This window comes from Miniopterus natalensis, chromosome 4, assembly GCF_054644295.1.
Source record: "Miniopterus natalensis isolate mMinNat1 chromosome 4, mMinNat1.hap1, whole genome shotgun sequence".
Lineage (NCBI taxonomy): Eukaryota > Metazoa > Chordata > Mammalia > Chiroptera > Miniopteridae > Miniopterus > Miniopterus natalensis.
In genome coordinates, this window is record NC_142084.1 from 68,574,735 (window position 1) to 68,589,814 (window position 15,080).

Sequence of the window (15,080 nt, forward strand, 5' to 3'; positions counted from 1 at the left end):
TAGGGAAATGTAGGTGTTCTCTATCCGATGCATAAAATCTAGGTATGGAATTTTTGATGTATAGCATAGGGCAGATGGAGTGGAGAAAGAAATCCAGGAATGGCCCAGTGGGTTATCAAAGGAAATACAGGCCCCAAACAGGAGAGCATCTGACTCACCTCCTTGCTCCCATGAACTGTTACTCCAGTAGCTCTTGAGACAAAGAGAAGTTGAAGGCTAGTTTTAGTCTCTATTTCCTGGTGATGTTCTTTCCCTATACTAACCCTCTCACCGCATGAGCAATTATCGTATTGTTGTCAGGGACAGAATTGGTGTGAAGGGACCAGGAAAATCTGTTTTTTGTGTTTTGGTGGGGTTTTCAGGGGTGGGGGGGCACCAGGAAAATTTGACTTGGAGAGTGTTTGAGAGAAAACTTTGTGTGAGCCTTGTACTCTTTTTGTCTGATTCCCATGGTAGGGGACAAAGTCATAAAATCAGTGACATTTTGGAATATTCTGTCTCCCACAGAAAGAGATGACCCTGTTTTATGTTTTGTGAAATTCCAATAGAGGTGGGGCTATGGGAGCAGTTGTCCAGGTGGCCACCCTCTTCACTTAAAATAGAAGTCCGCTGAGTCTCAGCCATGGTTCCCATTCTCCACTCTGGCCAAGACCGACACTCTGAGAGATGTTCCTCCTGAGCAAGGACATGATGATCTCATTCTATTTTCAGATGAAGCCCCTGAGCAAAAAGGCCTTCTGTGTCTTCTGGGAAAGCACAAAGGGCGGCCACTGGTCCACGGACGGCTGTGTCCTGGTGCAAGTGAACAATAGTCACACCACATGCAACTGCACTCATTTGTCCAGTTTCGCCATACTCATGGCCACCACCAGCCAGGTATGATGTAATCATTTAATTCCTCTAGCTAATACTTTCTGAGCCCCTACTAGGTTCAATAAGTCCTATAAAGAAAATGAAAAAGAGCAAGGGACCCGAGTGACTAGAGAGGTGTGCCACTTTAGATAGACTGGTCAGAGGGGGATGAAATATGAGACCTGAAATCTGGTTATTTAGAGCAAGTAGTCCTATGATGTGGATGACATCATGCTGAGTGAGAGAAGCCAGACACAAGGGACCACATATTGCATGACTCCACTTATATGAAATGTCCCGAAAAGGCAAATCCATAGTGACAGAAAGCAAATTGGTGGCTGCCAGGGGCTGAGGGCAGAAAAGAATGGGGGTAGCTGCTTAATGGGTATGGGGTTTTATTTGGGGGGTGACGAAAGTATTTTGGAACTACACAGAGGTAGTGGTTGCACAATACTGAATGTGCTAAATGCAGCTGAACTGTACACTGTAAGATGGTGAATTTTGTGTTATTTGGATTTTATCTCAATGGCAGGGAAACCCAGTAGGAAAGGGTCTCAGGAAGAGTATTTGAAGAAGAGATACAAGTATGTGTAAAGACTCTGTAGAGAGAACAAATTTGATGTGTTCCAGAGAGAAGTGTGGCTGGAGCAGAGTGAATAAGAGGAGTTGGAAGGGGACAAGGTTGGAGAGAGGAAGGAAGAGAGATGTGCCAGACCTTGAATGCCATGTCAGGGATTTAGATTTCATTCAAATTACAATGGGGAGTCAATGGCAGGTTTCTATCAGGGGTGCATATTTATGTCATTAGAAGATCCCTCTGGCTCTCAGGTCAAGAATGAACAGTGGTCAAGAGTGGACTCACAGAGAGATGATGCGGGCTGGGGTTTGGGTGGCAGCAATAGAGGTGGTGGAAGGTCAGACTGGACACATATACTAGAGGTGGGTCAGAAAACTTCCTGATGACATAGGCTTGGGGACAGCACACAGGAAATCCTGCATCCCTCTCCTCTTCTCAGGGATAGAGGTGGTACCCCAGAACAACACTTGGTGGAAATCTCTGACCTCTCCTATTACACGAGGCAGTGGAAAAGCTAAAATAGATTTAAAAACATAAAATACTTCTTCCATTTATTGTTACATTTATGAAATTCATCATGAGTTGAGCATAGCCTTAGTTTATTCATTTTCATTGATGTATAATATTCCCTTGTATGACTATACTACAATGTACTTACCCATTCTACAGTAAATGAGTACCTAGAGTGCTTCCTGTCAGTGGCTATTAAAAGCAATGCTACCTTTCTGGGATGAAGCATAGACAGTTCCATGTGGGATCCTCCAGGCTGATGAGGAAGCAACATACTCCAGATGGTGCAGCTACAAGATGGTGGAGCCTCTGTTATCATGGGTTTCTGAGTGGCCCTGTGGAGCAGAGTATTGTTCCACCTATATAAAGTTGAAAACAGACACAACTAAATTATATTCTCAGGGTTTGAATACATAGGTGGTAAAACTTACCACAAAAAGATCATGGCTACCTCTAGGAGAGAAGGTGGTTTGCAATTAGGAAGAGCTTCTGGGATAATGTCTACAGGCTAGTTCATGATCAGTATTCATTTAATAATTATTAATCATATGATAGATTGATTTTTGTGCTTTTTTTTCTGTCTGTGTGTTATATGTCACAATTCTAAGGTTAAAAAACAAAGGATTTAAAAATTCTATAAAATGACATTGAAAAAAGCGAAAATCCCCATATAATTACAAGAGATGGTGAGTGTCATTTCCCATTAGTGAGTCTGGCTAAGTCTGTATGGCTCATCAGATCCCCAGCCCCTGTCTTTAATGAGATGAGTCCTCAAGAGCTGAATTAGATAGTTTGGGGCCCCCACCAGGAAATTCTGAGGCAAGAATTTGAGGGCAAGTAGTTTCTCTGGGAGGTGAGCCCAAGAAGTATCAGTAGGACAGTAGGGAAGTGAGACAGAGAAAAGAAGACAGCCAGGAAAGGATGCATCAAAGAGAAAGTTACCCCATGGACAACTGGGGCTCAATCCCATTGGGTACTTCTGGGAGATATCATAGGACATCCACCTCAGAGTCTTCCCACAAGAGGTGGAACAAGCTGGGGTATTTATCTACCAATTCCCCAACTGTTCTTGTTTGAGAGCAGCTTCCAGGGGCATAAACACCTGGCACTTGTGGCTCGCCCTGGTGTGTCCAAGCATGCTCTCGTGACAGGGAAAATGCCATCAGGCAGAGTCACTGGAGTTCACAGAAAGCAGCCAAAGGGCAGGTACAGGTGGGTGTGAAGAGGTTAGCAGCCTCTGCTACACAGGACTTCCTGCATCTCTTTGAGTGCATACTGAGTCTGGCATACTCATTCATTTCAACTTGAATTCCACTGTACAACATAGAGCTACAGTTAGCAGTAGGGGGTTGTACACTTAATAACTTGCTAAAAGGGTAGATCTCATGTTGTGTTCTTACCACAAATTGTTTAAAAAGCAAGAGACACAAGAAATCTTTTGGAGATGATGGATATATTTATTACCTTGATAGTGGGGGTGATAGCATGGATATATGCCTATGTTCAAATTCTCATCAAAACATATGCACTCGCCTAACCAGCTGTGGCTCGGCAGTTGAGCATTGACCTAGGATCCAGGAGATCGCAGTTCAACTCCCAGTCAGGGTACTGCCCAAGTTGGGGGGGTGCAGGAGGCAGCCAATCAGTGACTTTCTCATCATTGATGTTTCTGTCTCTCTCTTTTCCTCTTCCTTCCTCTCGCTGAAATCAATAAAGATCTATTTTTAAAATAAATAAATAAAAATGTATGCATTCATATGTACAATATTTTTTATATTAGATAGACCTCAATAAAGTTGTGGGGGGAGACTTAGTCTTACAGACACCTCTCACACTCTATCATCCAGCTTTGTGCCTGTGTTTAAAATTCCCTATTCCAAGGAGTGCAAACCATAACTCAGAATAGAAAACTATGACTGATACCTCCTCTTTTCTGGGTCCCAGGAGGACAGCCTGGCCCTGGCTGTGATCACCTATGTGGGGCTAAGCCTCTCTCTGCTGTGCCTCTTCCTGGCGGCCCTCACCTTCCTGCTGTGCAAAGCCATCCAGAACACCAGCACCTCACTCCACCTGCAGCTCTCACTCTGCCTCTTCCTGGCCCACCTGCTCTTCCTCGCGGCCATAGACAGAACAGAGATTAAGGTACTGACATTGTCCCAAAAGGACCCCGGTCCTCCCCAGGGGATGTGGAGTTCATGGAGCCATGCTGCACTGGGCACCTTAATGAAATAGCTTTGGTTTCTGGGAGAGGTTGGAAGGGTGGTGCTGACATTGATTACCAAGCACCTTTACTTTTGATGACCTTGGTCTAATGTCAGGTGCTCTAAACTCAGTGCCAGCATAAAGTAGAGGCTCTCAGTTCACACTCCACCCCAAGTATCCTACCTGCTGGCTCTTGCTTCTCCCCCAGGAGCTGTGCGCCATCATCGCAGGTGCCTTACACTATCTCTACCTGGCCTCCTTCACCTGGATGCTGCTGGAGGGCCTACACCTCTTCCTCACCGCACGCAACCTGACTGTGGTAAACTACTCCGGTGCGAACAGACTCATGAAATGGCTCATGTTCCCGGTCGGCTATGGAGTCCCAGCTGTTATTGTGGCCATTTGTGCAGCATCCAGGCCTCACCTTTATGGAACAACTGATCGGTGAGCTTGACTCACACCCTGTGCCATGAACAGTTTGGGGGGCAGAATTAATTATGGTAATTGAGATATCCATAGGAAATGCACTCTACTTTTCCCTTGAGTGTAAGAGCTCTGACCTTTTCTCCAATGAAGCAGGGAAAGGTGACAGTAAGAGCTTGGAAAGTTCTGAAAGGAGGGAGTTTTGTGGTTAGGTAATAGCTTTATCTCTCCCATAATTTGGAGTTTTCAAGTCTCAGATTCCTCTTTAGCAAAATAGGGATAATTATCCCCATTGTCCCACCATTATCATGCTGGTATGAAAATTCAATAGGACTGTACTCATAAAATGTTCAATGTAGCATCAGCACGTGGGAGTGGACAATCAAAGCCTTCCCTGCCATCAGCTGGCATTTTCAGAAGACATCGGAAAGTTTCTCTATTAGCAAAAGGGTCACTTCCTGCTAGTTTCATGTGCTTTCTCTGATCTCTCTTTGTGTCCCTTTCCCCATTGTTCCCAGCTGTTGGCTACACCTGAAACAAGGATTCATCTGGGGTTTCCTTGGTCCAGTCTGTGCTATTATCTGTGTGAGTATCTGGCTCCAGTGGTCCTGACCAAAGAAGCACCAGGAGGGCTGGGTGCAGGACCGTATACGGGGCATGCATTTTCTCTATTGTATGGTTTGGTTTTTCCACTGCTACCAATTCAGGCCCGTGTGCGGGAAAGTAGGAGTTGTGTGAAATTTATAATAGACATAGTACATTATTTTAACTTGCATTCTTCCTGGTCTGCATCATTCCTGCAGGTGAATTTAGTATTTCTTCTCTTGGTCCTTTGGATTTTGAAGAAGAAATTCTCCTCCCTCAACCATGAAGTGTCAACCATCCAGAATACAAGGTGAGATGAAACAAATGGTACTTCTAACCCTCTCTTCCTCTCCTGACCCCCTTCTTGTCTTTGTTATATATCTACACACACACACACCCCGCCACCAGGCTCCAGGGACTAGCAAAGTCACTGTCTTCTCTCAATGTTTGTATTAGCTAGAGTGCAGGCTAAGCTGCTGAGACAAAAAGACCCCCCCCAAGAAAAGAGTGAAATTGAAGCTTATGTTATGTTCATGTCACAGTCCAGAGGTGAGCAGTCTAGGGCTAGTGGGGAAGCTCTGCTCCACAGAGTGATCCAGAGACTCAGGTTCTTTCTATTTCACTCCTCGGCCATTCTTTCGCAGTTTCTCATCCATGGGAAGGAGGTGACATGGATTTTGCATGGTCCACATTTGCTCATATCTTATTGGCTAAACCTTAGTCACATGGTGACACCTGGCTTCAAGGGAAGATAGGAAATACAGTCTCTAACTAGGTAGCCACATGTCGTTGAAAAAACTCAAAGAGGGAAGGGATCTAACCCTAAAAGAAAGAGGAGGAGAATGGACAAAATAGCAGTTCCTGCCACACAATAGAAAATGCACACAGAAGTACCCTTTTTTATCAAAACCAACCAGCTTAAGTTTGTTAATCCATCAGTTACTGAGAGCTTAAATTCTATAGAAACTCTAAGAGTTGCGCTTTTTTTTAATCCTCACCCAAGGAATGAGAATATTTTTTTCCATTGATTTTTTTAGAGAGAGTAGAAGGGAGCAGAGAGGGGGAGAGAAAGAGAAAGAGAGAGAGAGAGAGAGGGAGAGAGAGGGAGAGACATCAATGTGAGAGAGACACACATTGATTCGTTGCCTCCCAAACACATCCGGACGGGGGGCAATGATCAAACCTGCAACCCAGGTACATGCCCTTGACCAGAAATCAAACCCAAAACCCTCTGGTGCACAGGACAATGCTCTAACCACTGAGCAATGTCAGCCAGAGCAAGTTACGCTTCTGAAGGATGCCAAAAAAAAACTGGGTTCACCTCACTGGTGGTGACCAATTTGGCTAATTATAACAAACAAATATATATCTAAGAGTTCTATGTAATGGGTTTGGAAAGGATTTAAATTAAAATATATTTTGTATAATACTATTTCAAAAAATTGGGGGCTATGAGCATTTTTTTTATTTTGCTTTTTTTAAAAATATATATCTTCATTGATTTCAGAGAGAGGAAGGGAGAGGGAGAGATAGAAACATCAACAATGAGAGAATCATTGATCTGCTGCCTCCTGCACCTCCCCCACACACACACACTGGGGACTGAGTGTGCAACCCAGGCATGGGCCCTGACTGGAAATCAAACTGTGACCTCCTGGTTCATGGGTAGATATTCAACCCCTGAGCAACACCAGCTGGGCTGCTGTTTTCATCTTAATCACAAAAATAACACGATAAATTTTTTCAAATTTTTTCAAAATATATAAAGTGAAAATGGCTAACTCCCCCTTTTGGTGATACTTTCACTTCCCAAGAAAACTAGAGTTAACAAACTTTATGATAAGTATGATATAATATGTGTGATATTTTCCCCAGACCTTTTTCTGTGCATTTCTATAAAACAGACAGACAAGCACACATACAATAGCCAACACACTATACAAATCGTTTCTCAACCAGCTTTCTCACATAAAACATTATTGTCACCTCACATTTCAGTTTGCCTAGGACAGTCCCACGTATGCCTGTTGACCCACTGTAACTATTAATAGCACACTTTTTTATCTCAAAAGCCTCCCTGTTTGAATAACAAATTATGACCCTCCATCTATAAAAGAGAAGGAGATAAAGAGCCCCTAGTTTTAGAGTGCTTTATGTACATGTGGTACTGATTTTATTCTATATACTATCCTAAATACATACGTTAAAGTCTCATTTAATCTTTGCAGCAGACCTATGAAATAGGACTATTATAAAGATGAGGGGCCCTAGTTACAGAAAGGCAGAGTAACTTTCCCACTGTCACACAGTTGATTAGTGCTGCCTTGGATTTAAACCAAAGCAGTCTAGCTCCAGAGTCCTCACCCTTAACAACTACTCTATAGGACTGTCCAAATCCATTATCAGCTTTTATACATTTTCATTTTTTACTCCCCTCAGGATGCTGACCCTGAAAGCAATAGCTCAGGTCTTCATCCTGGGCTGCACGTGGTGTCTGGGCATCTTGCAGGTAGGCCCAGCTGCCTGGGTCATGGCTTACCTCTTCACCATCATCAATAGCCTGCAGGGCTTCTTCATTTTCCTGGTCTACTGCCTCCTCAGCCAGCAGGTGAACATTTGCCCCTTTCTTAATTGTTTTAACATTAAGAAAAACTTGCAGGTATGTAGTTTAGTGAACATTTAGATCCATGTTCTAAATTTTCATATGAACTTGTGAGCAGTGTGTAAATAATACCTATGTTCTATCTACTTTGAGATACTATTGATTGTGATATGTCAATTTATTAATGGCCTTCATAAAGTAAATAATTACTATATCAAGGAAATATGTTTTTCTTCAGCTTTCCTATTTGTAATTGTCAGCTATTTCTATGTTAACAAACAACTTCAAAAATCTCAGTGGCTTATACACAAATATTTACTGTTCTCATTCTCAAATCTGCAGGTTGGTTGGAGTTTAGACAATCTTGGCTGGGCTTAGCTTGGCTTGGCTATACAATGCAGGTATAGTCAGATCTGCTCTTGGTGACTCATCCAAGGCTTGGGAGAAAAGGGAGCAGTTTCCCAAAATAAGTTCTTCTCATGACAATGGCAAAGTCACAAGAAGCAAAGCCCTGATGGGCAAGGCCATTTCAAGCCTTGTGATTCTGCTTGCACCACCTCCACTGATATTCCATTGGCAAAAGAAAGTCATATGTCCAAGCCCCAAGTCAAAGGAGAAGACTCCTGCACTCACCATGAGGCTAAGACAGGGTATAATACTGTTTCAGGAGAATGAATAATTAAGATCAATAATGCAATTTAGCATACTACTTAAACATATGAATTATTAAACACATTTCCATGTAGTAGTATAGTCTCCATACTAACGTTTTAGTGGCTCTATGTAATGACATTACATAAGTTAATTTTTCCAACATTTTATTATAAACATTTTCAAACATACAAAACATTGAAAGAATTATGCAGGAAACACATATATAGTAAGTCCTCACTTAACATTGATATTAAGTTCTGCAACTTTAAGCAAAATGACATAAAATGAAACCAGTTTTACCACAAGCTAATTGGTATAAACAAGAGTTAAGTTCCTACAGCATCTCATCAACGTTATAACAAAATGACATTGAATGATACGTTATTCAAGGACCTGCTGTGTACCAATCACCTAGACTGACATTGTGCTATACTTTATTACATCATCTATCAATATATCCATCCTTCTATCCATCCAGTTATCCATCTCTATATAAGCCACTGTAGCTTACATGCATAGTCAAAGAAAACTGTAAACAACTCTTCTCGGAGGGTGTACGCACCTGAGTGAGCACAATGCAAAAGACTTATATGTACTGTTCCCTCAGTTCATCTCAGTTCCTAAGGCATCTCATAGTGTGACCTTCCAGTTTTTCAAGATATTTTATATTCAGTGTGACTACTAAATACAAGCCCAGTCATGTTTCTGCAGCTGAACAAAAGAAACAGTGGTGTGTATCTGACAGTTGGTAAATACTGGCTGCTTTAGGCTTGTTGAGATAATCCTCTAAGTGTTACCTTACTAAGGGGCACTCAGATCATTTGGACTGCATGTTGTCTCTAGAATTGAACCCCAGACACGATGAAACCCTACTGTATACTATCAAACTAGGTTGACATACTTCTACCTAGATTTAGTTAAATTATACTACATCTCTAGAATAGGATACTATGCAACCATGAAATGTAATGTTGTAAAAGACTGAAACCCCAATGAAGCTGGGATCCACATGGTCCAGGTCAGGAGGTACAATGGCCAACATAGCCCAGCAACCAGAAAAAATACAAAATCACTCAAGGTCTTTATCTGTACTTTTCAAATACCATGAAGAAGACACATAGTCCATGTATCCCTTTGTTGAGTTCAACCACTAAGATTTTGAGATTGTTTGTTACTGCAGCAAAACATGTCCTGACTGATACATTTTCTTTCCTGTTACTACTACTATCCCCTCCTCCTCCTCCTCCTCTCTCTCCCCCTCCTCCTGCCTCCATCCCTCTTTCTTTTCCTCCCTCCCTCCCTTCCTCCTTTTTTTCTTCACTCTTCATTCAAGTGCCCAAAGAACCAACTTAGGAAAGAACACCTCCTCAGTGACTGAGGTAGAGGAAGAAACTGAGCTGACAGAGCCATCACTTCCTGGAGAGCAAAGGATGAGCATAGCCTTGAAACATTCAAATGTTAATTTTTGTCCAAGCACAAGAATATTTAGGACTGGAAAGATATTCAAAATATATTAGGAAAAAACAAATTTCAAAACATTGTTCCAGAAGGGCTGCATTTTGTTTACATAATGTATATAAACATTTATTGTTTATGTTGTTGTTATGCACTTGTTTGTGTGTAGGTATGGGTGTACATGGCAAAGCACATGGTTCTCAAACAATCCCCCTGGAGGGGCATATTTAGCAATACCTAGAGACTTTTTGATTGTCACACTGGGGGAGGGGTGCTATTGGCATCTAGTGGGTAGAGGCCAAGGATGTTGTTAAACATCCTACAGTGCATAGGACGGTCCCCACCACAAAGGATGATCCAACCCAAGTTGTCAATAGTGCCAAGGCTGGAAACTTTGGTGTAGCAGATACTGTTCATGGCCCCCTCATATCCCTTTGCCATTCATCTCTACATGCCTAGGGTTGCTTATTGCAAAAACCTGTGACTTTATGCCCATGAGCTTTTTACTGCCCACAGGACATGCCTGGCCCGCACACAGGACAAGCTGGTGGTTCCAGACAGTAATGACCCTTGACAGCAGCCATCAACTAATGACTGATGGGAGCTGGTAGATAAATGTCCAGATTCCTTGTCCCTGAGGTGGGATGACCCTGAGGTGTTTCCTATGCTAACTCCCAGAGCTCCCCAGTTGTCCACAGTGGAAACACAATGGAAAGGATTAGGTATTTTTTACTGACTGCCTTCCCTTCCCGATCTCACTTCCCCACTGATATACCAGTGTTTCCTGAGATCACCCCTCAAATGAACTCATTTTTTTTTCTTTTTTTTTTTTAAACATATCTTTATTGATTTCAGAGAGAGGAAAGGAGGGGGAGAGAGAAGATAGAAACATCAATAATGAGAGAGTCATTGATTGGCTGCCTAGCCCGCAACCTGGGTATGTGCCCTGACCGGGAATCGAACCCTGATCTCCTGGATCCTAGATCGATGCGCAACCACTGAGCCACGCCTGGCCGGGCTGGACTCTTTACACTTGAACCCTGTCTCAGGGTCTGCTTCGAGGGATCCCAAACCAAGTCACATGGAAGGATACCACCAAAACATCAGTTATCTTTCACTAGATTAAGGAATTATATGTGATTTCTATTTTCTTCCTCTGCAGAAGCATATTTTGTAAGTTTTCTACAACAAAGCTGTATCCATAATGAAAAATATTATTATGGTAAAATATACATAACATAAAATTTACCATTTTAACCATGTTTAATTTTACAGGTCAGTGGCATTATGTACACTCGCTGTGCAGCCATCACCACCAACCCTCTCTAGAATGGGTACTGAAACCCTGTGCCCATTAAACAATAACACTTCATTCTCCCCTGCCACACAGAACGGTGCCAGCCACCACTCTACTTTCTGTCTCAATTAATTTGACTATTACAAAGATCTCATATATGTGGAATCATACTGTATTTGTCCTTTTGTGATTGGCTTATTTTATTCAGCATAATGTCTTCAAGATTCATCCATGTTGTAGCATATGTCAGACTTTCATTCCTTTTTAAGGCTAAGAAACATTTTATTGTGTGTATAAACCACATTTATAGGAAAAAAATTTTTCATAATGTCACTTTCCTCTTCCCGACTCTGCCTTTTCTCTTCTCCAATATTAACAAAAACCATCCTGGTATTTCTTGTTCCAGGTTCGAATGTGGTTTAGAAACATGGTGAAACCTAAATCTGAGTCTGAGACTTTTACACTTTCCAGCAGGTTTGGCCCTTCCTCAAAACCCAGTGAGGTAAGAGGACTTATGATTTATTCTAATGTTTCACCCCTTGACACCCTAAACTCCCTCTCCTTGTCTTAGTATGAGCTCCCCTTCCTGGGAGGTATGAGGAAGAGGTTTTTTCCTGATGACTTGGTGAGAATTCTTCATTCTCACTGTATTGTTCTTAGTGACCCTGCTCACTAACAGTGCTTAAGCTGACTTTAGTATCTATTCTTGTCATTTAAATAAGTATAGGTAAAACATATCACCAGCACCACTACCATCTACAGTAGACTTCTTTGGGAGGAGACTTGTAATCCTAGACATAGAGTGGTTCATCATCTGAAATCCCACTATCCCGTAGAGAGGTTCATGTGAGCCCAGTTGGGTTGATGGATACCATGGAAAGGATTCCAGGAAAGGAACTCCATCCCAACTGTTCAACATAATTATAAGGGAGGAATACATGGAATAATGGGACCTTCATGGGAGCGGAAATGGATCTGTTAGAAAAGGAAACTCTCTGGAACTTGGTTGCTGGTATTTGTCCTGCCATTGAGCTAACACAGGCTCAATGCACCAAAGAATGACTTTCTAGCATTATCTGAGACTCCTCTCCATAGCTGTCCCTTATTTGATCTTGTAGAGAAATAAGAGAACATACTTGTAGGAAGCTATGCCACTCGATGAGCAAAATGGGCTCAAAGCGCATAATCCATAAAAATTTTATCTCATTTGGTTTTATGCCTTCTGTGTGCGCACACCACATCTGCTAGCCAAAAAGCCTTAGAATATGTTATTTTTAAGCTAAACAAAATTGAGAAGTTTCTGATATATTATCTTCTACATTTACTGATATGTGATTTTCACTGTTTCAACAGTAGAAATATTGAGGTCACTGTTCCTTATTGGAGGCAGGAAAGGAAAATTCATTGAGAAATGCCTGGTGAGGGGATCAATGGGAGAAAAAGAGGGACATCTGTAATACTCTCAACAATAAAGATAAATTTTTTAAAATAAAATGATCAGCATTAAATAATAAAAATTAAAAATTAAATAAAATTTTTCCAAAATGACCAAGAGAAAAATATGACCAGAGAAAAAAAGGTATTAAGCATGTCAGGTAATTGGAAAAAATATTTATGACTATTAGGCTTAATCATTCTCAATAAGAGTAAAGCCATGATAGGTGCTAACCATTGGCTGTGACTTTTGAAAGGTTTCCCAGATAATCCAAAATAACTCCCAAAGCTCCTAGCATTCCAGCTACTGGTTTCCCACAATTAATAAGGATACATTATTATTATTATTATTATTATTATTATTATTATTATTACTTAACATTGTGGGAAGTGAGTGTATCTTCTTTTAAAAGAATATATTTTATATATTATTATACATTTATTTTTATGTTTTTAATATATAGAAAACACTTTAGCTCACTTTAAAAAATATATTTGTGCCCAGCCAGCATGGCTCAGCGGTTGAGCATCGATGTATGGTCCAGATCAGGGTTTGATTCCTGGTCAGGACACATGCCCAACTTTCAGGCTCAATCTCCAGTAGGGGGCGTGCAGGAGGCAGCTGATCAATGACTCTCTCATCATTGATGTTTCTGTCTCTCTCCCTCCCTCCCCCTTCCTCTCCCTGAAATCAATAAAGACATTTTTTTAAAAAAAGAAAGAAAAGAAATATATTTGCTTTAATTAAAAGAATTTCTTGAGTTTTTATTTTTCTAGGCACAGGATATGAGTAAAGGCTAAGAAAATCCTTTCTATGAACTAATTTGTAGCTCTGTACCCTAAAAATTGCTAATATTGGAATGTCAATTGTGTAACCAGGCAATACTGTTTATGGGAAAAGGCATGCTTGACTGGACAGGGGGTTCTGTGAATGAACCACAAATATCAAGAGGGAAGGCATAGCTTTAGACTTCCTGCATACAATGACTCTCATAACTAGGCCAGGAACTCTTAACCTCATGGGCTGCTACAGGAGATATTGGTTCCCCAGTAGAGTTTGGGGCTTCTAAACAAGCTGTAACTTGTAGGGAGCAAAGAGAACATTTGTTGAGTTCTATATGTCAGACACTACGGTAAACGATAGACATAAAAAAACAAAAGTAACGAGACCAACACAGTTCCTACCTTAATGGAGCTTAGAGTCTAGCTTTTCTTCAAAGACAAAAACCAAGATCCAGGGGCCTGAAATTCTTGAGCTATATCCAAAAATTTTTCCAAAAAAAATAATTCTTCACCTGAGTTTTTATTTTTATTTTTATTGCTTGATTTGAGAGAGAAAGAGAGAATCAATTTGTTGTTTCACTCATTTATGCACTCATTGGTTGATTCCTATATGTGTTCTGACCCAGGATTGAACCAACAACTTTGGCATATCTGGACGATGCTCCAAACAACTGAGCTAACTGGCCAGGGCCTCATCTTGGATTTTTTAGAAGTGCTCTCACTATAAACTAAGGCCACACCTATCCTAGGATTCCCAGATACTAGGAGATCATGCCATCCTTGCCTACTGGATATAGCTCTCTGGCTTTAACCCACTCCTACCCTTCCTCTCTGCTTTGTTGTTGTTTGTTTGTTTTATACTTACCTCTACCTTTAATCTAAACATCTTTGGGGGGGCAATATCTTTTCAGGACAAGTGAAGAGAACATATTCAAACTAGAATGTTCAACTTCACATGAAAAACTATATCCATGGATCTGGTTGGCTTTGTGAAGAATGACGCTGAGGACAAAATGAATCATTATACACATCACCCCTGGAGAAGAAATGTTTAACCTGTACTTCCTGAAGTGCTTGTTCTGCATAATGGGTTCTCAAAAATGCATGTTGAATTGGATTTCTCTTGTTCAACCAATGCTTGTCCCTGGTTACCCAAATCATGACTGTTGCAAATACTTTTTGTAAATAAAGAGGTCCTTTTCAAGGCCTCATCTCAAGTTCTTTCTCTCACTCATCCTAAACTTGTTCTTTAAACTCATCCACTCCCAAAAACTATCAGCTTTACCTCCTTTCTTATCCAGGCTAGATCTCATGATGAGCCAGGTCAAATGATTCTCTCCCATGCTTTCAACACCTTTGCTTTCTCATTCTGATTCCACACCTGCCTGGGAAAACCCCAATCCAGCAGTGATCCAAATATGGCAGGCACTGTGCATTGTCTATTCAGCAGCCATTACCACTATCAACAGAAACTTGATTATTAACAGAAACTTGATTGTTTTAAGGTTTGAGACAGCAATGTGTCTGAACCCAGGGGGTCAGTGATACTCAGCTGAGGGGAGATTACCCCCCGACCAGGGACATTTGTCAATGTCTAGAAAGCGTTTTTGGTTGTCATGACTAGGGCAAGGTGAGATGCTACTGGCATCTAAGTGGCAGAGGCCAGGAATGCTACTAAACACCCAACAATACACAAGGCAGACCAC

General features: G+C 41.4%; 1 protein-coding gene across 1 annotated transcript in view; it reads left to right on the forward strand.

Annotated features, from left to right (window-relative positions):
* The window catches only part of ADGRE3 (adhesion G protein-coupled receptor E3), a 39,686-nt gene extending 25,372 nt beyond the window's left edge, over positions 1-14,314 (forward strand). The window contains exons 8-15 of the mRNA XM_016219664.2: positions 712-876; positions 3,884-4,081; positions 4,350-4,585; positions 5,083-5,149; positions 5,368-5,459; positions 7,589-7,757; positions 11,564-11,658; positions 14,269-14,314. Of these exons, the coding sequence (XP_016075150.2) occupies positions 712-876; positions 3,884-4,081; positions 4,350-4,585; positions 5,083-5,149; positions 5,368-5,459; positions 7,589-7,757; positions 11,564-11,658; positions 14,269-14,314 (1,068 nt within the window). The remainder of the gene's footprint in view (positions 1-711; positions 877-3,883; positions 4,082-4,349; positions 4,586-5,082; positions 5,150-5,367; positions 5,460-7,588; positions 7,758-11,563; positions 11,659-14,268) is intronic.
* The last annotated feature ends 766 nt before the right edge of the window (positions 14,315-15,080 follow it).